Consider the following 22,022-nt stretch of genomic DNA (forward strand, 5'->3'; position numbering starts at 1 on the left):
AGGTATCTCTGGCAGCTTCGTGCCCTTTAGGGAGAGGCAGGCTGCAGCCGCTGCTGTGTCACCCGCGGGCTCCAGCCCCTTCCTGTGGCACCGAGCTGGGCCCCGCCCTGCAGGCAGCGCTGGGGCCGGGGCAGGGTCAGCGGCTGGAAACATCATTCCAGCAGAAGCAGGGAGAAGGAAAAGGAGAAGGAACAGAGGTGTCTTTAAATGGCTTCATTGGATTACTTGGCAAGAAAGCTTTTCCTACTGCTCTTCACCAATTCTGGAATAAATGTAGTCACTTTTTTTTCAGAGCCCTTAGTCTGGCATCCTCCAGGAGGTCAAATTGACTCAAAACTGCTACAGTACTTTTCCAATGCTACCATGTCGCACCTTTTGCAAGGTGACTGATGAACCAGAGTGCTCCTAGCAGTGTACAAAAGCATCTCAAGTATCTAAAATACTAACATTTGGGAATGCTAGGGAAACAGGGGCTTTGTTACAGGAAGAGAGAAATTATTCCACATTTCTTTGGATTCAGCCAGTGTAAGCCTTTTGGTGTATCTCACTTGGGTTTTATGTGAATTCAGCATTGCCACACCACTGTGCTACTACACACCCACTTGAGGGGAAAACTTGATATGAGCAGGAAATTGAAGCAAGCCTCCCTCATTTCATGTTCTTTCAGCACAGGAATGACAAATATCAAGGCAGAGCACAAGAGAATTGCTTTAAACAGAAATTGCCCTATAAAGTCTAAGCAGGCTGGTTGTTCTGGGCATTTCTACAAACAGAGTTTGAGATTTATGTCCCTATGATGCCAATCCAAGGAATAGCCTGCTGTTGTGCCAATGTGACCACCAAAGCAGCAGGTAGCTGTAGCAGTGGTGTTCGTGTGGAAATGTACATTGTCTGCAAGTTCCCGTTTGCCTTTAGAAAAGGTGAAAGGCTGTGTACTAGAGCCCCTGTCGAGGTGCCACATGCGTGTGTGGGTGTGCTCAAGGTTTTGTTCTCCTAGCACAAATCACTCCAGACACTTGCAATGTGCTGCCAGTAAGTGTCATTGCATAGACAGCTGGGTTAGGGTTACTGCCTTAACGTCTGATCTTGGGTCTTAAATAATGATTTCTTATTTTGAAAGTGCTTGCAAATATGTGTCAACTGACCGCCTTTTAGAAAATACCTATAGCCATTTCAGAAGTAATTTTAAGCTTTGCGTTTATTTTACTTGCAGGTGCACAGATCAAGTGCAGAACAAGATCTGCACTTCATTGAGAGCTAGAATGACTTTTCTTGACCCAGAACCACATACAAAGAACAAAACTTGCACAGAATTTGCTGTTGTCCTAAATGAACTCGTGACAGTCTTCAGGGTAGAATGAGGAAAATGGGAAACATTTTGAACAATGCAAGAGTTCCCCCTGTGAGGGTGAGACTGTGTTGATTTCATCAGGTTCTGACTCTTCAAAAATCATTCATTTACTGCTTGAGAAACTCAGCAAAGCAGGAGTTTTGTCTCCACTTGAGAAATCCCTCAAGACACTTGCCTAACACAGAAGACAACATGGATGTTAAGAATGTAGTTAAATCCCAGGCAACTTTTTCCTGCCTGAGGGATTTGTCAGAGGAGAGTGATGACCTGCTTCATTTTAAGGGTATGGTTGATGTCACTTGTGGAAGAGCGGTGGAATACAGCAGCAGGCAGGTGCCTTCCCACCCCACAGATGTAACCACTTGTCACACAGGCAACTGTTGCCTTAACACACAAGACTCTGGATCTCCTCAGTCTCTGGCCGATGTCCAGGCATGTAAAAGGACTGGGCTGGGCAGACCTCTAAGCAGGAATTCCCTGCTGGGTGAGCAGGCAGACACTTCCCTAGGTAATCTCACTGATTTTGGAAAATATGACTCTGAAAATTCTGCTGTTCTGGAGATTTATTCAGAGAAACTAACAAGCGTAAGTGATGACTTTTCTGATGATGACCTGGAGTACTTTGAATGTTCAGATGTGCTTACAGTGCATGAAGATGAAATCTGGAGAAAGAAATTAGAATTTTTACTGGAAAGCGATGAAGATGATCTAAAACTGGGTAAGGATTGTGATGGGTGTGCTTACTTCCTCAGTGAAATGCCTTGTGTGTTCCAAGTGTCAGATAACACTACGCCTATGGATACCCCCATTGGCTTCTGTGAGCATCAGTCAAAAATCAAAGGAGTAAACGTAAGGAGAGACCCCTCTATGTACAGCCAGTCAGCTCTGCAGACAGAGATGACTCTCACTGTTGGACAGCACCGAGATAAAAGTGCCATTTTGAAAGACAAAGAGAAGGATCAAGCGCCTGTTGCTTCTGCAGCCACTGGAAATGAACATGCCAGAAGTGAAGAAGAGACTAATGGAAGTGACCATCTGGCTGCAGGTTCCTCAAGGGACGGACCAAAGCCCACGGACACTGTCCCTGCCCAGGTAGATTCCTCTGCCCATGGCACAGGTGCTGCTTGCCCCGATCAGGCTTCGGGGACAAGGACAGAAACCAGCCCCGATGGGGACGTGCTGGGGGAAAGCTCACTGCTGCTGGAGGAGGGGAGGAGGAATGTGCCAGAGGAAAATGCACGGCACGCTGTCTGTACCTTAACAGAAAGTCTGAGGAGAAACCTTTTCAAGCTGTTAAACCCTATAGAACTTTGCAGATATGTAAGTACTATAGGACAGTCTTTCCAGGCTGCAGCAGCAGGTGGGGAATCCAGAGCTCCGTCTCCCAGTCAGGAAGGTGTCTGTTCAGCACAGATTCCCGAGGAAGCAGAGAGTCTGCAAATGCAGGCTGCTCTGTGTCCAACAGAAGAGGCAGATAAAGACAGTCACTGGGAAAGGAAAAGGACTCGGGGGCCGTCTGACCAAAACCAGGTGCCAGATGAGAACATCTCGTTTGGGGTAAGTAACATCTTTATCATTTAACACAAGGAGCTGCTCTGCTGAACTCAATGCAATTTATTCCTGCTTGTCACAAAATACCGTAAAATCAAAATTACTTTGAAAGATACTATTCATGTACTTCTGAATGACAGCTACGGCTGGGAGGGAAATCTGGGTTTAGAAAAGGCCCAAGTAAAGCCTAAGCTGTTCTAATTATAGAGTGAGCCTGATAATGGTGAGAGGCACTAATGGGCCTCTGGACAGCTGGATAGAGAAATCTGATATGGAGGGTATTGCACAGGTCTTAGCAAAGTAATGCTTCTTTCAACCCAGAAAGTTTCTCAAATACCTGTTGGTATTTGAGCAGAGAATGCTTTCATTTACTTTCTTTTCAATCTATATGCAAAAAACAATCCCATCCTCTACTAATGGTGCTGGAAACTGAAACCAAATCAGCAGGGGTTTGCTCTGGTTTTGTAACAATGAAGGGAATTCAATGCAGAGAGTTCATGTTACAGAGGTGAATGGAGCTCTGTGATTTTTAAAATAAAGCAGTGAAAGAGTTGGATATTACAGTTGAAATATATAAACCAGTTAAAAGTTCAAACCCCTGTGGTACTGTCCATGTACTTGCATATTTTATGCTGTTGGTAGAAAATGAGCTGGAGAAATCACTACAGTTGTAGAGACTGGTATGATGCTCTACCAGTTTTCCTAAGTAGGAAAATTGAATCAGCATTTTTATTTCACACTGTAAGGACTCAAGATATAGAAACACTATTAAATCATGAATAATCTTATTGTCACTAGTTTTTCTAGCTTGAAGCTGTGTAGCTAATTGCACAGAAAAAAACTCCTTTGTCACAAAAAAAGATTTTTCCAGTTGCGCATGCTTTTCTTTGTCTGATCATTTGGGAAAAATATCTCCCAGTTCTGTAGTGTCACAGTAGAGTGACTTTAATCTCATCACTGGGGCGTCTTCAGCAGTCAGAAATCACTGAATTCTTCTTCCTGAAAAATGCTCATAGGTTTCTCTGGTTTTATGGTACATAAAATTCCAACCCCATCTGAGAAGCACATGATGTCCTTATGATGGGGAATACCCCTCACTGGAATTAACCTTCTCAGAGCTTCCTGACAGGGTGTATGGCCATGGTTTGCCAGAGGCTGTGTTTGCTTTCTTTTCCCCAAGTCCAGTGCAATAATTTAAATCCCATTCATTTAAATGATAAAGAAGCCTCTTAGCCAAGAGCAGCTGTCAGGTGCCTGGTACAAATTTCAGAGCAGCCCCTTAAAGTCTTGTTGTGCCTAGTCAGTAAGTCTGCATTTCCATGGCCAAAACTGTTCACTGGATAAAAAATTACTATTGGTGTACACAAAAGGATGAGACCTGGGCACACATCAAACACTATTTTTAAACATGTGTGTATGACAGTGAAATTCAGGTGTAGCTTCAAAATTATGTGGTCTTGAAAATGAGCCAAGCAAAAGCATCCTGCCTGAATACTGCTCCCTTTTTTGGAGCACTAGAAAAACGTGGACAGCTTCTCACAGCACCCATATAGTAAGCTAGAAACTCCTCAGAAATCCGCCTGTGTAATCTAAGAGAGGTTAGAGCGAATCTATTGCTGCACACAGGTTTCTGTGGAAGTACCCTGGGGCGTTTGCTGGAGCCCCGAGTGAGACTGCTCTGCGGGAGCAAGGGGAGGGGCTCGCAGCAAACCCCGCAGCTGACCGCTTTGGAAGGGTGGGATATTTTCCCTGTCATGTGGGAATCGGGTCTGCTGAGGGGTGCAGAGCAGCCACGGGATCACCGCACTAATGACCCAAGGATTTACACTGCCCCGTGGCGCCGAGAGTTCGAACTGGAACACCCTTTGCAGTGTGTCTTGTGCAGCACCTGCTGTGCTGAGTGACTCTCCTTCCATTAAAGTGCGAGGCTCCTCACTCCTTTCACGACCTCATGGCCTAGCCTCAGGTGAAATTCTTTATTTACCTGCTGCTTCAGAGCAGCTGCATCGATAATAGGTCCAAGACACCAAAGGTGTCAGCTGTGTGATGTTCCATAGTGTATGTACAGAGAGCCAGGAAGCTTTTCTGGGTGTCATTGAGAATCTGGTTCTGTTAGCAGTCAGCCAGCACCCTGTTCCTGTCAGAGTTCGGTGTTCAGCCAGAGCCCTGTTCCTGTCAGAGTTCAGTGGTCAGCACCCTTGGGTCCCTGTCAGTGGTCAATATTCAGCACTCTTGGCACAAGGTGCTGCTGTCACTCCTGGGTTACAGAGCCATTATTCTGGTTTTTTCCATATCAGAAGAGCCTATTCACATAAAATCTGAGAGATCCTTGGTTTGACCTTGCCAAGACAGATTTCTGTCACTTTTAGACAATTTTGAATGTTGTTATCCAAAGAGGAGAGAAGCAGAACTGACACAGGTAATTGGGTGTCTGGCTGAGATGAGAGCTCGGTGCTGCGAGGGAACGGTCCGGGCCTGAGCGGCTGTAGCTCTGTGTCAGAGCAAGCAGGGGAGTCCTGAGTGGAGTCACTGCAGCTCATGACACCAGCCCTGCTCATTCAGTAGGATCTACCCTAGGAATGACAGTTAACATCCCATTTTCTTGCCCATGTCTTAAGTTGGCTCCAGTCTTTCCTGGGAGACACACCAAGAAAAAATCCCTTAGAAAATCTGTACCGCTTTGGAGCATGGACTCCTGACAGCTATGCATGGTCAGCCTGTTGCTCTGTGTTGTAGGCAGATGACTCACTTTCTGGCCTTTAAAATATTATAGTTCTTCCTCTTTTTCTGCCTTTTGAGCAGGAATAGTAGGAGCCTGGCAGGATGTGCCTGTCACTCTGCAGGATAAAGCACAGCTCAGGTCTTTTGTTTCACCTGTCTAAAGCAGATGAAATAACTACAGATATTGAGGTATTTCAGCTACTCCAGGGCAGCTGTGCCATTTAAAAGAGAGTGTCATTTTAGGAAAAGGGAATTTGAGTGGCATTGCATGAAACAGGGAAGTGGCAATCCACTAAGGCGGATTGTTGGAGAACAATATAAAGTAAAAGCAGTCCCAAATGTAGTGGATTTGAGGGAGCTGAGACCCAGAGACAGTGAGTCTGTATTCTAGTCTGTATTCTAGGGATTGCTTGTTACACTCCATTTGTACAAACAGAGGGATATAAATATAACATGGGGGCTTTGCTTGCAAAGGAAAATTACCTTGCAAAACCATTTCTGCTTAAAAAACAGTGAGAAACTGTGAGGTAAAATTGATTAGCTTCATTACAAACCCTTCTCTAAGGAGCAACACTTTCAGACTCAGACCCAGGAGGTTGATTTCAATCCATTATGTTGATAATTACAAGTGAGAAATTTGATTATTGACAAATATTAAAAAAAAAGTTTAAAAAAATGCAAGTCTTTAGGCCTGTGTCAAGCTGTAGTTCTAATTTTTAATTGCATTGCTCTATTCTCCTTCTTTGAAGAGTCAAGGTGCTAATCTTAAAAGTGTTACCCAGAATTGTGAGAACCTCTGTATGGAGCCCAGCGCAGAAAACGAAGGCATCCTCAGCACTTGTGAGAGTGCAGGAACCAGCCAGCTCTCTACTGAAAACACGCTGCAAGTGAAGAATGCAGATTTACAGACCTCCTCTCTTCGCTGTGCTCCTTGTGAAAAGAGAGAAGGTTGTCACCAACAGGTCTTCTCTGGACAAGAAATTATTAGGAATGGCAAAATGTCAAAGAATAACATTTCTCCTTCTCCTCTATGGGATATGGACTCTCTTCCTGATAAACAGGAACACTTGTGTGCTGTTCTCTCTTCTGCAAAACTGTGTGATGAGCCAGGGGAGGGAGAGCAGAGGCCTGGGCTTGACATACATGAGAGCAGTAACCCAGATATTCTCTGCAGCCAATCAGCTGATGAGGCTGTGTCTGAAGCTAATCCCAAGTCAGTCCTGGAATCTGGAGAACCTGAGTGCAAAGGAGATGCTGATATATCTGCAGTGCATGACAAGCTGTGGAAACTTCTTCATGAAGATGACTCAGACTATCAAATCCCATTTGAAAGCAGAGGCATCCCAAGTTTAGGTACGAGGCTGACAGATATCAAAGTCACAGAACTGAACTTTGTGCAGGAGACCTGTTCCAATCATCCTTTGCCAGTGGATTTGATAGAAGAGCAGGGGCCCATCACAGAACCAGCTCATAACCCCAGAGCTGAGAAGGCTGACTGCAATGTTTCTGATATCCTCCTGCAGAGAGCTGCAGCATGTGAGAGAGCATCCATAGGAGACATTTGTCTTGCACAAGTGGTAGGAACAGATGGTGTGTGTCTAAATTCTGGCACTGGGAATGACAGGGAAACACCATCCATTTGTGTTTCAGCAAGCAGTGTCCTCCTAAGTACCCAGGAGTGCTTGGAGCCGAAGCCAATGGCCACGGGCAGGAATGGATCCACTGTGGCTCGGGAAGGGAAGCCTGCTGTTAATAGTGCTGCCCAAACATGTGAAGCAGATTCTCAAGGGTTACAAAGTACTCAGAGTGGTAATTTAGCATGTCCCAAAGCTGACTTGTCAGATATGTCACATGCGACAGTTGGACAGTTACTTCACACTGAATATAACACAACCATGACAAATGAGTCTATACCTGGAGAAGGCTGTCATTTTACAGACTGCTATCCAGTGAGGGGAGAACTCAGGGCTTATTTCCCTGAAGAGGAAGACATTTTCCCCAGTGAAAATACCAGCCAGTTTACACATGCAGAACACTCTTCTGTTAACTCCGTACATAAAAGTTGTGTAGTGAATTTACAAGAAAAAGAAAATAATTCAGGCTTGAGTGCACCAAATTTCACTAATTCTGATGGCTACCATCTTTCAAAAAATAATGGCTGTCAGGATTTTCAAATTGTTTCTAATGCACAGAAATACAGTAATGTAATGCAATCGCCTAGTTTAATTCAGATTCACGAAACTGTAACACATAAGAATCTACCCCAAAATACAGACCAACTGCCAGAAATAGCAAAACAAGAAGGGGCAGTCTCTCCCCCTTTTGGGGAGCCATTTTTAAGAGATTTTTATCTAGAAGTGCCCAGCTGTGAACCATGTAAACCAGGAGGAGAACAGACAGAGATTTGCATACCTGAGGAGCACAGGACTGAAGCTTCCTGTGACTCAGGAGTTAGTCAGGTTTCAGAGAGTCAGATTGCAGCTTCCCCTTGTAATACAGCAGAACAGCATTCATTTTCTGTTGACAGCACCTTCAGGCCTGATGAAGGGTTAAAAATAGATTCTTCAAAGACTCCCACCTATGCAGCTGGAAGTGTAACATCAGCCAGCGCCCCGCTGCCCAGGGAGGCTCCAAGTGAGCACCACAGCACAGCAGGTGGGGAGGATGGAGGTGCCCAGGATTGGCTACATTCCCATCAGCTGCTTGGAAACAAAACCCTGCCCTTCCCCACATCTGTAAGCCACTCAGAGGGCCTTCCCAGTGCATCTGCAGTGGCGTGTCCTGCCCCAAGAAATAAGGGAAAAACTGGATCCATACAAACTGGAGTCAAAGCAAACGGAAATTTAACTACATTGGAAATTTCCTGCAAGCCATTGAAGGGTCTGTTCCAGAGGGTCCCTGGAGACACCAGAGGAGAAGCAGCCTTGTGTGAAAATGACCATGAGATTCCAAGAGCTATTGAATATAACCAAGATGAAGCTGAAGCAAAGGCTCCTTTGCACACTTTGACTGGCTCCCAGGCTCCAAAACAGATTATGAATATTAACACAGAGCAGCCTTGTCCTGACTTGATCCCTTCCAGCAAGATAGCTGAGGCTGAGAATACAGTTCAGTCCACTGAGTATGATAAAATGGAGGAAGTCAGGACAGAAGAGAGTGTGGTAAGGGGTTTGGTTAATTTGCCACCAGTTGATTCAGGGAACAACCAGCATTTTCAAGAACAACCACCCCGCAGAAGAACTCCGTCATTCTCTTTGGCGTGGACCACTCTTGATCCATTCCCAGTCATCACAGAAAGTCAAAGAAATCAGGAAGGGTCAAAATCCTGCCAGATACCAGTGGCTGCTGCAGAGCCTGAGCCCATCAAATGTAAAGAGGATGCAACAAAGAGTGGGCATGTAGCTGCTGGAGCTAAGAAGAAATTACCACCAGCAACTCTGTCCAAAAAACCCAGACTGGAGGAGAGGGGAAGTGTCAGCAAGGATACCAGCTGCGCTAAAAAGTCTGGCGAGAGCGAGGGAGGCGTGATTCATAAAGAGGATAGAAAACAGCAAAGGAAACTCATTTTGAAAAAAGATAGCAAAGGTAAGAGAAAATGTTTTTTCTTTTTTGTCCTTTCCCATCATTCTGGCTACAGTACAAAATTAAGATTATTGAAAGGCACTGCAGGCCTCTTTCGGATTGACTCAGTCAGCTAAAGGTGTCCTGCCCTCATGGAGCTTTATTTCCAGATTTGTTCACTTAGTAATGAGTGCTGTGTCCGTGCCACAGAGATGAACCCTTTTCCCAGCTGGCAAGTATATTCAGTTCATGAGCTTTGTAACCTATTTAAAATAATCACTGCCTCATTGGCCTCTTGGAGTAACTTTGCATGGAGGAACAGCATAATGGTACCACATAACTACACACCACGTAGCAGCTGCAAGCCCATTATTTGTTCTGTTCCCAAAGGGCTTGTTCCCAGTTACGCTCCTGCATTGCAGCTCCCAGCTGCAATTCCCCCCTCTTGGTTACCAAAGGATTTATTACTAGCAAAGTGCTATTGTTAGCAGTAGGGTACCACTGATAAACAATGTTTTGAGGTCCTGTGTGCTGACTTCTGACTGGTTCTGCATTGCTTTGCCCTGCTGCAAAAATGACACGGATGAAATGAGCAATATTAAACTGACAGAGGAAACATTTAATGGAGAGGAGATCCAGGTTGCTGCCAGAGTTTCTAGAAGGTTGCTAACACTGTAGCAGGATTGTGACTCCTGGGCAGATGAGGGATTTGTTGTTGCTATGGGTAGTTTGCAAGGACCGAGGTCTTGTTTTTACCTTCTGACATGACATTTCATGTTCACATCATAAAATTATTTAATAGTTCAGAGCAAGACTGAACAGTGACTAAAGGTAAGGTACACATTTGTGGAGCTTTTCACACACTCAAATTACTGTGCGGTCTCATGAGACTTCTACTTTTTCTAATCACATTTAAAAAAACCCCAGACTTGTCTCTGTTCAAAGATGCATCCTTTTCCAGGGAACCAGATGTGTGGGAGGAGAGACACATTCCTTCAATGCCTGACCTGTTTCCATTGCTTGAGGCTACACTTGCAAAATGTTTTAAACATTCAGGCTGCATCAGATAACAGTGAATTTTATTCACCTGTTTCAGCTCTGCCTCAGTCTCGACTGAATTATGTCTGTGGTCTAGAGGACAGTTGTGGCCCTTTCCTTGGCACTATGGGAAGGCTGGTTTGGTTGCTGTGGAATATACTCAGTGTTCTTTTGCATTATTTCAGCTGCAGGAGAGAAGGCTGGCCAGGCCAGGAACCTGGAGCCATTAGTTCTATTTCTAGAGCTGTCAGGTCCTGTCTGTGTCACTTTAGGCCTGATACAGCGAGGTTCACATGCCCCAGGACTCAGGGACTGCTAGTCCAGTGGGGAGACCTGGACTGGATGGGGCCTGGAACTGGGAACGGGGAAAATCATGGCAGTGTGCCTGACCCTTTAAGTTGGGTGTTACTGGAGTAACACCAGTACACTGTAATCTGCAGGAATGGGATCCCTGAGGGGCACATGCCATGCCACCTCGTTCAGAGTGCAACAGCTCAGAATTAACACAGTTGGAAACAAAACATCTTGCATTTTACATCTCTTGCATCGAGCAGGGATGTGTCACTTGAATGATCACGGGGCTGATCCCAACACCTTTCTCTAAGTCCATGTCAATTCCCTTTCTCTCCAAGTCCCCTCCAGCCCCCTGCCCGCACCATGCCCATGTGCAAAGACACTGGAGTGTTCTGTGAGGCAGTGAAAAGTCCTAGCAGAGGTCCAGGCTGGCGGGACCTTTTGGGACTTTTCCCCAGGCTGTGATCAGCTAAAAAATTCTACTAGTTATTAGCATTGAGACACCAGAAGTCATAATTACTTACTGGGGATTTCAGCATTTGTGTTCTTAACGTGAAATGTTAAAATGCCAAAACAATGTAATTGTCATCAAATCCTAAACTGTGGTTCTTGTGTTTCAAGCCCCCAGGCTGCTGAAGAAGATCCAAGCAGAGTTATTCCCTGACTGCTCTGGAAGTATTAAGCTGTGCTGTAAGTTTGGTGACATCCATGGTGACTCCACCATTACATGGACTAAAGATTCCCAGGTGCTGGCTCGGCTGCAGAGAAGGTAAGGGAATGTTTCTGAAGGACTGGGAGTTTCGGGGTAACTGCTATTCATAGGAGGCAGATCTTCTCACAGTGCACTGATATTGCTCACAGTTTGTGCTACATCACCTCTCAGCTTGTTCATAGCCAGTGTCATCCAGATTTAAAAAAAATATCAAAGAGGTTTGAACCTCATTTAACCTAGAGGAGGGTGGAAATAAAAGCTTCTTAAGGGCATTAACAGCATCTACCCTTTCAATTTTAATTAAATTAGTTATTTGCTTTGTAATTCTGGTATTTTCCTTGCAATTCTGTATTCTGATCTAAAAAGCTGTTTAGAATGCTTCAAAAATGCAAAATTAACATTATTCAGAAAAAAAAAAAAACATTTCCATCAAAATGCTCACTTCTGAGAAAATGAAAAAATTTGTAGGAAGGATTCTTCTTAGATGTTCTTTTAAGTGGAGAGGAAAAGTTGCATGAATTGCCTAAACTTTATATTCTGATTCTTCTTGTTTTAACTCTTCTGATTTTGATTGTTGTATTGCAATACTAAATGTAGTATCAATACATGTCATTATCTGCTGAATAATTATGCTGTGTCTTAACAAATAGTGCAGAGAGATCAAATTTATCCGTTTTTCCAGTGAAAACAGGTAAAATGTGTGATAGCACAAAATGCTCTGTTGCAGTGCCCAGGATGACTCTCCCGTCTCTCTGGAAATAGCTGAAGCCAGTTACCAAGACCAGGGGATGTATTATTGCTGCTTGAATAACATGTATGGAAAGGTGACTGCTGAGTTTCATCTGACTGCTGCAGGTAAGCCCCAGTTTAGAGTTTTGATTAATAATAATGACAATGACAGTTTCCATTCAGAGTTTTTTACTACAAAATTCTTTTTTTTTTCTTGCTTCCTCCCAGTATTGGAACGTCTGTCAAGTTTACAGAGTTATGAAGGTAAATATAAAGTGAAGTAGCATTGCACGGCATCATACAGAGACACACACATACACACACTGGCAGCTCTTTGGCACAAACACATGGTTCTTGCAGGTCACCTGCTGTGTAACTGTATCCAGGAGCAAGGCAGGCATGGAGCTTTGGAATGCTTTGCCTGTGTGTTAACTGGTGTTCAGTGACACCGGGCATGAGGCCTGTGCTGCAGCTAAAGATAGTGCCTTGCCAGTGGGGTTGTCATTCCTGAACAGCCTGCAGAGATCCAGGTCTTCAGTTGGCATGGTGACTTTTCTTTCTTTTCCTTGAAGAATTAGAGTTAAGCATTTATTTCCTTGTGCAAAATAAAGACAGGACTTTTCATGTAGCAGCACTGTATAACTTTTAATCAGAGAATTTTAGGTGGAATTAAGGAGTGTTCTAATTCTGGCCTTATCTGTGCAGTGTTTCCTCTGTGCTTTGAAGAGAAGCAATAGTGTACAGAGGCTAAACCAGAGGTAACTGCAAGGGACAGCTGGAAGGAATTCCTTGTTGTGTAGTTCTGTTCTCCTATTTATCCTCTTTACTGATGGTCCTTGAAATGTTATTATTAGAGACACTTGAAGTGCAGTTAGGATGTTTTAGTTTCTCTCAGTGCTTAACTTTTTCCCCCTTATGAATTTTTTTGCATTTGGATTCCAATGAACATTTAAAGGGGTGAAATCCAGAGTCTTCCTTGATTTCATCTGTAACAGACTTGTTGGCTGCACTCTGGCTTCTCTCCTTATGATCCTGAGCTGCCACCTTTCTCCATGCTGGCTTTAGATACAGGCAAGCAGCTGCCTCTCAGGAGCTGCTTGGAGTCCCAGCCCTCAGGAACACAATTTCTGCTTCCACTGAGCATTTTTTCCTCCTCTCTGGAGAGATGCATCTGTTGTCCCTTGCCCACCCGTCCACGTGCCTGCAGAGATTCCTGTTGTGTTTTAGGTGTGGAAGAAATCGAATTCATGCAGCTGATGTTCAGAGAGGACCCCCTCAGCTCCAGCTACTTTGGTGGGACGCTGCACGGAGCAATAATGACAGAGGGGCTGCACTTCGGCGAGGGGATGCATCGCAGAGCCTTCCGCAGCCGCGTGCTGCAGGGGCTGGCGCCCGCCTTCGCGCCCGGCCACCCCTGCGTGCTGAAGGTGCACAGCGCCCTCACCTACGGCACCAAGAGCCGCGACGAGCTGCTGCAGAAGAACTACAGCCTGGCGCTGCAGGTGAGCTGCCCTGGCCTCGGCCACCCACGCCTGTGGGCCAAAGCTGCCCTCAGATTCAAACAGATGATCTGTTGAATGTTTTGAGCAATATTCCCATCGGCATGTCTGTTGTAATACAGGAATGCTATGTCCAAAATACTGCGAGAGAGTATGCAAAGTTATATGCAGCTGAAGCTGAACCCTTGGAAGGCTTTGGAGAAGTACCAGAGTGAGTATAAATATATATTTTATATACATATATGCTTATGTATACCATCCTGTGCCATAGCAACCCACTGATTGCTAGGACTAAAGAGGAAACCTGGGACCAGTGTTACAGCTTTTCCAGCTTGCTTTAGAGTTGGTACCTGTTCATTCACTCTCTGAGATCACTGGCCACTTTTGTCTGTTTCTTACCGTTTTACTGAAAGAATTCTCAGGATTTTATTAGTTTCTATCCCTTAATTTCAGAATCATTCAGATTTTTCTTATTCATCGCCCTGCTAATAACATCCCCTATGCCACAGTGGAGGAGGAGCTGGTTGGGGAGTTTGTGAAATACTCTGTCAAGGATGGCAAGGAAGTGAATTTCCTGAGAAGAGACTCAGAGGCTGGCCAGAAGTGTTGCACCTTTCAGCACTGGGTGTATGAGAAGACCAATGGGAACTTGCTTGTCACTGACCTGCAAGGTGAGTTGTCTGAGTAGGGGCAATTTTTATCAAGCTTATGTTCTTGTAAGAGGGCAGTTTGGAAAAGGAAACTAAATCTTACACTCTTAATGGAGGAGTTGCTCTTTTGCATGTACCTTAGTGAATCTGGACACTCAGTATGAGCCAAATCTGCCTTTTTCTCTCACCACCCAGAGATTAATGAAATAGCTGCTGAGTGAAAGACTTCAGGTGCTAATGACACCCTAGTCCTTCCCCTTTCTTTACTTGTATTTGAATACTCACCAACAATCACTCAACAGTGGAATGCTCCACATTTGGGTCCTGGCTAGTTTTGAAGAAATATATTCCTTCAAAAAGAATAGTGAAGAAACATCCTCATGTTTGCTAAGTGCTACCTCAGCTCCCATGGGTGTGACTCCTCTTCAGTCCTGCAATATATTTGGAACAGGGGAAGAAAAACAGAAAAAGCTGGAATCTTAGGAAACATCCTATATTCTTTTACATGTGAAGGCAGAAAAAATAGCAAAAAGGCATCTAAACAAGATCCCTGAAGTAATTTAAAGGAAGGAGAAAGAACAAAATCCTAGCACAGGAAACAAGCTGTGCTGTTGATCACCCTGACAGCTGTAAAATAGTGGCATGAGCCTGACTTCTAGAAACTGCTGGTGACACACAGAACATCCTCTTCTTGACTGGGGTGCTTTAAAATGCTTTGAAAAAAATGTGACAAATAATTAAAGTGAAAAATGTGACTCAGTAAATAATATTTAACGCCTCCATATGTGAACATTGTCCTAGAAATTCCAGTATAAGCTAAACTCTGTGTTTTCCTTGCTGCCTTGCAGGTGTAGGGATGAAGTTAACGGATGTTGGCATAGCAACCCTGGCCAAAGGGTGAGTGAACGTGATTTCTCGGCAGCATGCTTGTGCTTTACTCCTCTGACTCTTCACAGTTAAATGTGGATAGGGGAGGGTGCACTGGAAATTCATTCTTGCTTTAACTTTAGAAGAAAACAGTCCTTATCTAAGTGTTTTAACTTCTTCGTATTCGTATTTATGGAAAACCCGCCTGTAAAGGAAACACTTTTATTTTGTTATGAAAGAATGGGGCTACCCTGTAGAGTGAGCTTTGTTTTTCCTGCATGCCTCCCTTGAAACGGGCTTGTCCAAAGGGCGTTTCACAAGTGACACGAAGGGTCCTGGTGACAGCAGGTAAGGCTCCTGGTGGTCCATCAGCTGGAGGTAGGGCTGAGCACACGGGGCCAGCACTGGCTGCAGTCGGGGGTAAAAGGCACCCCAGAATCACTCCTGCCGCCAGCAAAAGTGCCAGAACTTTGGGATATGTATTTGTGACACAAGCTTTTATAAAGACTCTTCTCAGTGGGATGCTGTGTTTTGGCCACTTCCCTGATAAACAAGGACAATTGTGAAGGGATTTGATGGTATCTCTCCCTTTTCTCTCTCAAAAACAGCAGTTCTGAGCCTTAACAAAAGATTATTCAGGGCATTGCTAGAGCCTGTTTTCTAGTCGTGTTGCAAAGGCTTCAGCTCTTTTGGGGAAACTTCAGTGTATGCAGTGTAAAGATGTAGACCTGTAATATTCTAACTTTAATCCAATCTAACTTCTCTTAAGTTAATTAAGGCTTCTAGTTATAACACAGGCCAGCAGAGCTGTGGATAGGAGTAGGCAATGGCTGCTGGACAGGGAAAGGGGATGGGGTAAGTGCTTTAATTTCATATTCTCCTTTGAGAATCTGGAAGGAGAAAGATCTGATCATGTGTTCAGCCTTTGTTCTAAATGCCTTGTCTGTATACCTCACAATATCATCTAAATTATCAGAGTGTTATTAATATTATATTATATAATATGATACCATTATTAAAAATGTGACTCTAGAATATTCTGGGAGAATCTTGAACATGTGCAGGCTGGCATCCATTCAATTAGACTGATTTACTGATTTACTCTTGCAGCTGTAGATCCAAAGTAAAATCAGTTGAAATGAATGTACATCATCCTGTTACAAACCAAAAGAGTAATAAATGTTTTATTTAGGCAACACCATTCTCAGGAATCAGAAGATTTATAAAAATGCTTCAGTGAATGTTGTCCAGATCACTGTGGGAAATGATTCCTATAAAAACACACATTGTGTTGGGCAGGAAGAAGTGAGCACACAATGCAAGCTGTAGTAAGGATCACCTCAGGCATATAGAAAGGAAAACAATTTCCCTAAATGAACAACCTCCTGAAAATGTTGAGTGTAATTTTGTTTGATATTTAGCTAATGGTATTCCTGCAAGATGACAGATTTTTCCTGCTCCTGTATTTTGTTTGAATGCTCCTTTCCTGGAAAGAAGATCTCTGTATTAATGGCAGCAGTTGGATTTTTAATTCTGTGAACGTGGGTGGGGAAAATCAACTCACTGCCTAGAACTCCTGTGTGTTGCTGGGTCTTGCTGCTTTGGGTGTGTTCAGCTGAGCTGCTGAGAGCTAACCTGGTCCCATGAAGGGGGAACACATGGTTCTACTGAGCCAGAAATGCAGAGTGGGACTGCTGTGGCTTGCACTGTGCTGGCAGAGGGGACATAGAACATATCTCTTCTGTTCTCCAAAACAGAGTCCACGATGTGTGGAGGAATGAATTTTGATCTTTTGTCCTCGCTCTGTGTGTTTTGCCAGGGAGCTGGAAAGCAGAGGAGCCCAAAGCAGTGGTGTGGTGAATGTGCTGCAGGAGCTGCACTGCAGTTCTGTCAGGAGAGGGCGAAGTGGATCTAGGAACGCCAGGGAAGCATTTTTAATGCAGCCGCAGTGCTGCTCCTGAGCCTTAAAATCAGCTGCTCTGTAGCCTCTCTGGCGAACGGAAACAAAAACACCACAGCACAGTGCCTGGCTCTGTGCATGCAATGTGCATGAGGGCTCAGGGATTTATCCAGGAATGGTGCACAGAAAGGAGGGAATCAGGAGCACAGTAACCCATGGTTATGGTCATTAACTGGAGTTAATGCCAAGTCTGGATCTGAAACTCTGCCTGGTCCCAGGGCACTGACAAGTTTAGCTTTTCCTCCTCATGGTAACAAGAAGCATTGGGGAGTTTAAGCCTGAGGGCAAATCCAACATTTCTCCTTCAGATTTGAGGAAGATTTGGTTTGGCTTGGTGCTGGATAGAACAAATTCTCTTGCTGAGGGCAGGTTTGTTTGCCTGTGGAATTCCTGTTTTGTGGGTGTGTCTGGTGCATCCACCAACACAACATATATCTGTAAGCTCTTGAGAGCAGCTCAGTAAAGTCTGAAGTCTCTGATTTCTCCAAGGCAGCAAGAGAACCATTGATGGCCCTGCTGGACTCCAGGATACAGTCTTGGGGTAACAATGACATGGCTCTTCTACCTGCTTTGTTAAACAAACACAGAGATCACTTGGAGAGGAGGGGAAAATCCCTTCAAGGTTCACCTGCTGTTCAGAGCCAGCTGAGTGGGGTCTCCAGAGCAGGGTCTGTCTGTCAGCAGGAGCCTGACTTCTCAGAGCAGCAGCATTCTCTTTAGCACTGTGTAGTCTGCCTGAGGAAGGATGTTCTCTGGATGCTGGGAATGAGCATCCTCTGTTCATTTAAGAACCAAATCTTGTTTGGTTGGCTTTGTGTAGTCACAACTCAGAGTTCACCTCTGAGGACACTGGATGTTCAGCAAGCCAAGAGAACAGGGTAAAGCAGGCACTGATAAAGGTTAAAAAAGGAGAGGAGGCCCCTGGCCTTTCTTTTTCCTTCTCCATCCTGAGAATTTAACCAAAAAGGCTCCTTTGAAGAGCAGGTGCACCTTTTAAAATAATCTGATGCAGCTTAAAAAGCAGGCCCTGGGAGGACTGTCAGCATCCAGAGCAGGGTGAAGAGAGGAGGGATACATGTGCCCTGTACTTGTCATGGTGGGAGGTACAGTGGGGGCTGGATGAAACTGCCTTCCTCAGGAACATTCCTTCCATCCTCCCTGAGGGGCTTGGCTCCTTGGGATCCTGTAGGCAGCCAGGGGAGGGGAGCAGCATAGCCTGGAAATGATGTACATGTTTAGATGGAAACAGCTTCTAGTTCTGAAACACCTTGTGCAGCAACCTTGTTTCTTCATGGTGGCCACCAGAACTGTTCATGGAGAAGGATGTAGCATGGAATTCCTGTGTGTGTTATGTTACTGAGAAAGGTAGCCAGCAGACAATTTTATTCCCAATTTAATGCCATGAAAGACAGTGCCAGGACCCAGCCCACAGAGCTTTGCCTCTAATGCTTTTCCCTCTTGTGTCACCATTTGTTGTCTGGTTCCTCTCACCTCCCAATGACCCAGTCTGAGTTTCTGTGGAAGTCGATGCTTCTCAAGCCAGCATGGGTAGAAGAATGCTTATTGCTTTCAAGTTGCTTATGAGTCAGCAGTCATGCTCTGCCTCCCTGTGCTGAAAATGAATCTTGAATTCTCATTTGTTTTTTGTTTTTGTTTTTGTTTTTTTTTTTTTGTTGGTTTTTTTGTTTGTTTTTTGTTTTCCCTTTGTTGCTACAGATACAAGGGGTTTAAAGGCAACTGCTCCTTTTCCTTCATTGAGCAGTTCAGAGCCCTTCACCAGTGCAATGAGTACTGTGAGATGCTGGGGCTGAAATCTCTCCGAACCACTCATCAAAAACAGAGGAAAGCAACACCCACTAAAAGCAAAAATCTGCCAAACTCATCAACAGTAAAGAAAATGGTGCCCAAGAAGGCAAGAGAACCTAGAGACTTCATTTCTTCAGAGCACTGAGTCTCACTATCCCACTTATGAAACTACTCTTGAGGACAGTGATATGCACCAGTGACCTGAGGGGATAACTTTGGTCTTTTGCCTTTTGACATTGTTTTGGAATCATCCTGATGCTGATGCCAGCAACCAAGGAAGAAGCTGATCCTCTGCTCTTGGTGCCTGAGATTTAACACTGGGACAAGGTTTTAGAAACAAACTATGCTATCTCCTGGATTTCCTTACAGGCTTCTGTAAACTGGCATTGGAGAAGAACATCTCTGTGTCTACATCCATGGCCCTGTGGTACAGCTGCTATGGAAACATCAATATATTTAAGATGCCAAGTACAAGATTTGCACAGTATTGCATATGCATATGCATGCTGGGTTATTTAGAACTAGAAGTCAGGAAAGGTGAAGTTTGGAACACGCTGATGAATATTAAAGTTACCACTTCCATTGCAAATCAGTGCATAACAAATCTTGGACTGTTCAGTGGGATTGAGGCTTCTCAGTACACTGCTGGTACCTGGCTTTTGGAAGTTCCTACAGATGGTGCCTATTCTTTACAATAGCATTCAGAAGAATTTCTGTGAGGACATTGTGACTGTTTCCAAAACAGGAGGTTTAGAACATAAGGCAAGGGGCTTGAGCATGGTGGGACGGGAACAAAGCTGAAAGCATTGGATAAATGGTGTTTCAAGTTAGAGGCAATAGATTTTTATCAGAATTTTGGGAAGTGTTCTGTTTGAAAAATGCCATGAGCATCTCAGCCAATTAATATTCCAAATGTATGTTGTAGTTTGGTCCCAAAGTCAGAGATGGAGTTTCACTCTATTGGCTAATTGCCTTCAGCTTTGTTGTCCTGGTCAGTTCAATGAAAATCACAAGCTGGCCTCTCAGAGGGAAACACAGCCCTATTAATGCCAAGGAAATCCACATTCCTAATGATGACAGTATAGTGATGATTCCTTAAGATGTCTGGTGTGCTTTACAGTGGGGATCTGGAAGTGCATGTGTGAGATATGGATTTCTCCCATATTCTGGTGCTTTGGCCTCTAAAAGAAGGAGCGGAGTGGTCCTCCTGTGCACATGCCACAGTTATTTATTCCTCAGCACAGTGGGAAGATGGACTGCCAGAGGTCCCAAACCTTCCTGACCCGATGCCTTGTCTGCCAGGAACTATTTAGTGTGATAATGGCGTTTGACAGACTGGACACAAACACCATTGTCACACTCCACAGCTCTGGGAGCAGGTCCTTAGCCTGGGGAAGGAGTGTTGGAGGCACGCTGCAGACTTCAGCAGAGGGGGTTTCCAAGACCTGCAAAACAGACACAAGACCACGTTTGTGCATATTTAGATGTGGCACATCAGGGTCCTCACAAGGAGGCGGGACACGAGATCCTGAATTGGTTTGAGGTGAATATTGTGTCTCTGCTAGCTGTGAGAATGTAAAAGCTAAATGGCTTTGAGTGGCCTTACAGACAAGGGAGATGGACAGCACCTGAGAAATAATCTGTACTATTCTAGAGGCAAATTCCTGAGGAGAGGGATGAGTCATTTCTGCAAGGGCCTGTGTCTTCCTCTAAGTGGTGGAGTCAGCCCAGAATCAGCATCAGACTTTTATAGCTATGTCAGACCTGAGGAATCACAATGCTGGGGATTATATTTGATTTTCATATACTTGTTTTTAGCAGCATTTTTGAGTAGCCCACATGCAAGACAGTCAAGTAGGTCTATAGTCCTGGTCCTACTGCCCCTGTGCTATTCCATTATGTTCTTCTGGGACACATCAGCACCTGTACATCAGAGAATTAAACTCTAGGGTCCATAGCTGCGGTGCTCATCTCTGCACAGGCTGGGTGCTTCAGAGTGTTTCTCTTGTTGTTTAACATGCTAGCCAAATAACATTTCTGCACACTCGCAGTCTGAGAGTAGAAAATATCCCATAAAAGATTATGTGGACTAAGGAGTGGATTAAGAGCACACAAATATGCTACACAGGGATTTGTAACCCATGGAAATTCAGTTATATGCCATCATCATACCTGAATGCTGCAGAGAGGCAGAGAAAACAGAGAAGGAGGAGCACATGGAAGGGAGGAGGTTAGAAACCAGGAACAGCAGTAGCCTTTATTTTTTCTAAGTCCTGAAAATTGAACTTATTCAATGCCAGATTATTACAACAGTAATAATCTGGCATTCCCATCCCTGCCATGAAAGCAAGCCTAGAAATGCTCAGGCATGGCTGACATCCAAGGGGTTTTCATGTCCCACTGGTTCTGTCTGTGTTTTGAGTTTGTAGTGCTGCAGTGGGACAGTGCTGAGCATTTGAACACACATACAAAACAGGCAGATGTGCAGATCCACAGGTCAGGCTCCTGTGCAGTCCCAGCTATGAAGGAGATAGCTCTGAAAGAAGGAGACGAGCTCCAGCACACCCTGAGCATCACATGGCACTGGGTCTTTGGAATTAATGATGGCAAAAACCCAGTCATGCCAGAACATTCTGTCAGTAAGGATGCAGCTGTGGCCCTGAGGTTCACGGGGCTGGTTTTGGTAAATGTGCCTGTGCTGCAGCTGGTGAGAGTGAGAAATGAATGCCAAAGGGACAGAGGTGCTGTACCTGGCCTTCTAATTCACCTCAGTGTTGGTCTCTTCCCTTTCCTCAAACACATTTTACTCAGCTTTCTCTCTGCAGCAGAGGGGAAGGATCATGCAAATTCCTACTAATTAAGCTCCATGAGGAAAAGGTTGCAATCCTGTGCAGAGCAGGAAAGCCCAGAAATCCAGGCAGAAGGACTTGACTTCACTGCAGAACATGTAAGGCGAAAGCAAAGCAGCTGATGCCACTGCAAATAAGCAATTTTTAGTCCCTCAACTCCGTGGAAGCTTCCAGCAAATCAATAGGAATACTTCCAAGACAAAATAGCATGCAAGAAAGAGAAATGGCCATGAGTTTTTAGTACTGCAAGGGGAAAAACCCCAAAAATAATAGGAAAGTTACAGGGAGAAAACAAAGCATAAACATCAGAGAAAAATCCCCCTTTTGCTTCTCTTCTGCTGGGCATCTGTGTAAAGAACATCATTGGGATGTTCCAGTGCAGAGGGCATTGTGAAGAACAAATGTGTTTTCAAGAGGGTTTTTTGAGATGGGTC

The 22,022-nt window shown here is 44.6% G+C and overlaps 1 protein-coding gene across 1 annotated transcript; it reads left to right on the forward strand.

Annotated features, from left to right (window-relative positions):
* Nucleotides 1-363: 363 nt before the first annotated feature.
* ALPK2 (alpha kinase 2) lies at nt 364-19,515 on the forward strand. The gene is made up of 12 exons (XM_054293335.1): nt 364-382; nt 1,536-2,901; nt 6,210-6,218; nt 6,375-9,208; nt 11,138-11,285; nt 11,956-12,083; nt 12,186-12,221; nt 13,185-13,459; nt 13,579-13,667; nt 13,910-14,127; nt 14,955-15,003; nt 18,650-19,515. Exons 1-12 carry the CDS (start codon nt 364-366, stop codon nt 18,882-18,884), a joined length of 5,406 nt encoding a protein of 1,801 aa, XP_054149310.1. The 3' UTR covers nt 18,885-19,515.
* Nucleotides 19,516-22,022: the final 2,507 nt, after the last annotated feature.

Source organism: Melozone crissalis, unplaced genomic scaffold (genome assembly GCF_028551555.1).
Source record: "Melozone crissalis strain CALT ecotype California unplaced genomic scaffold, PUWL_Pcris_2 ptg000136l_1, whole genome shotgun sequence".
NCBI lineage: Eukaryota > Metazoa > Chordata > Aves > Passeriformes > Passerellidae > Melozone > Melozone crissalis.

Excerpts from the sequence above, each read along its gene's own strand:
- ALPK2 (XM_054293335.1), top strand. Across the intron at positions 14,128-14,954 it reads GCTTGTCACTGACCTGCAAG|GTGTAGGGATGAAGTTAACG; the intron begins GTGAGTTGTCTG and ends GCTGCCTTGCAG. Across the intron at positions 15,004-18,649 it reads ATAGCAACCCTGGCCAAAGG|ATACAAGGGGTTTAAAGGCA; the intron begins GTGAGTGAACGT and ends TTGTTGCTACAG.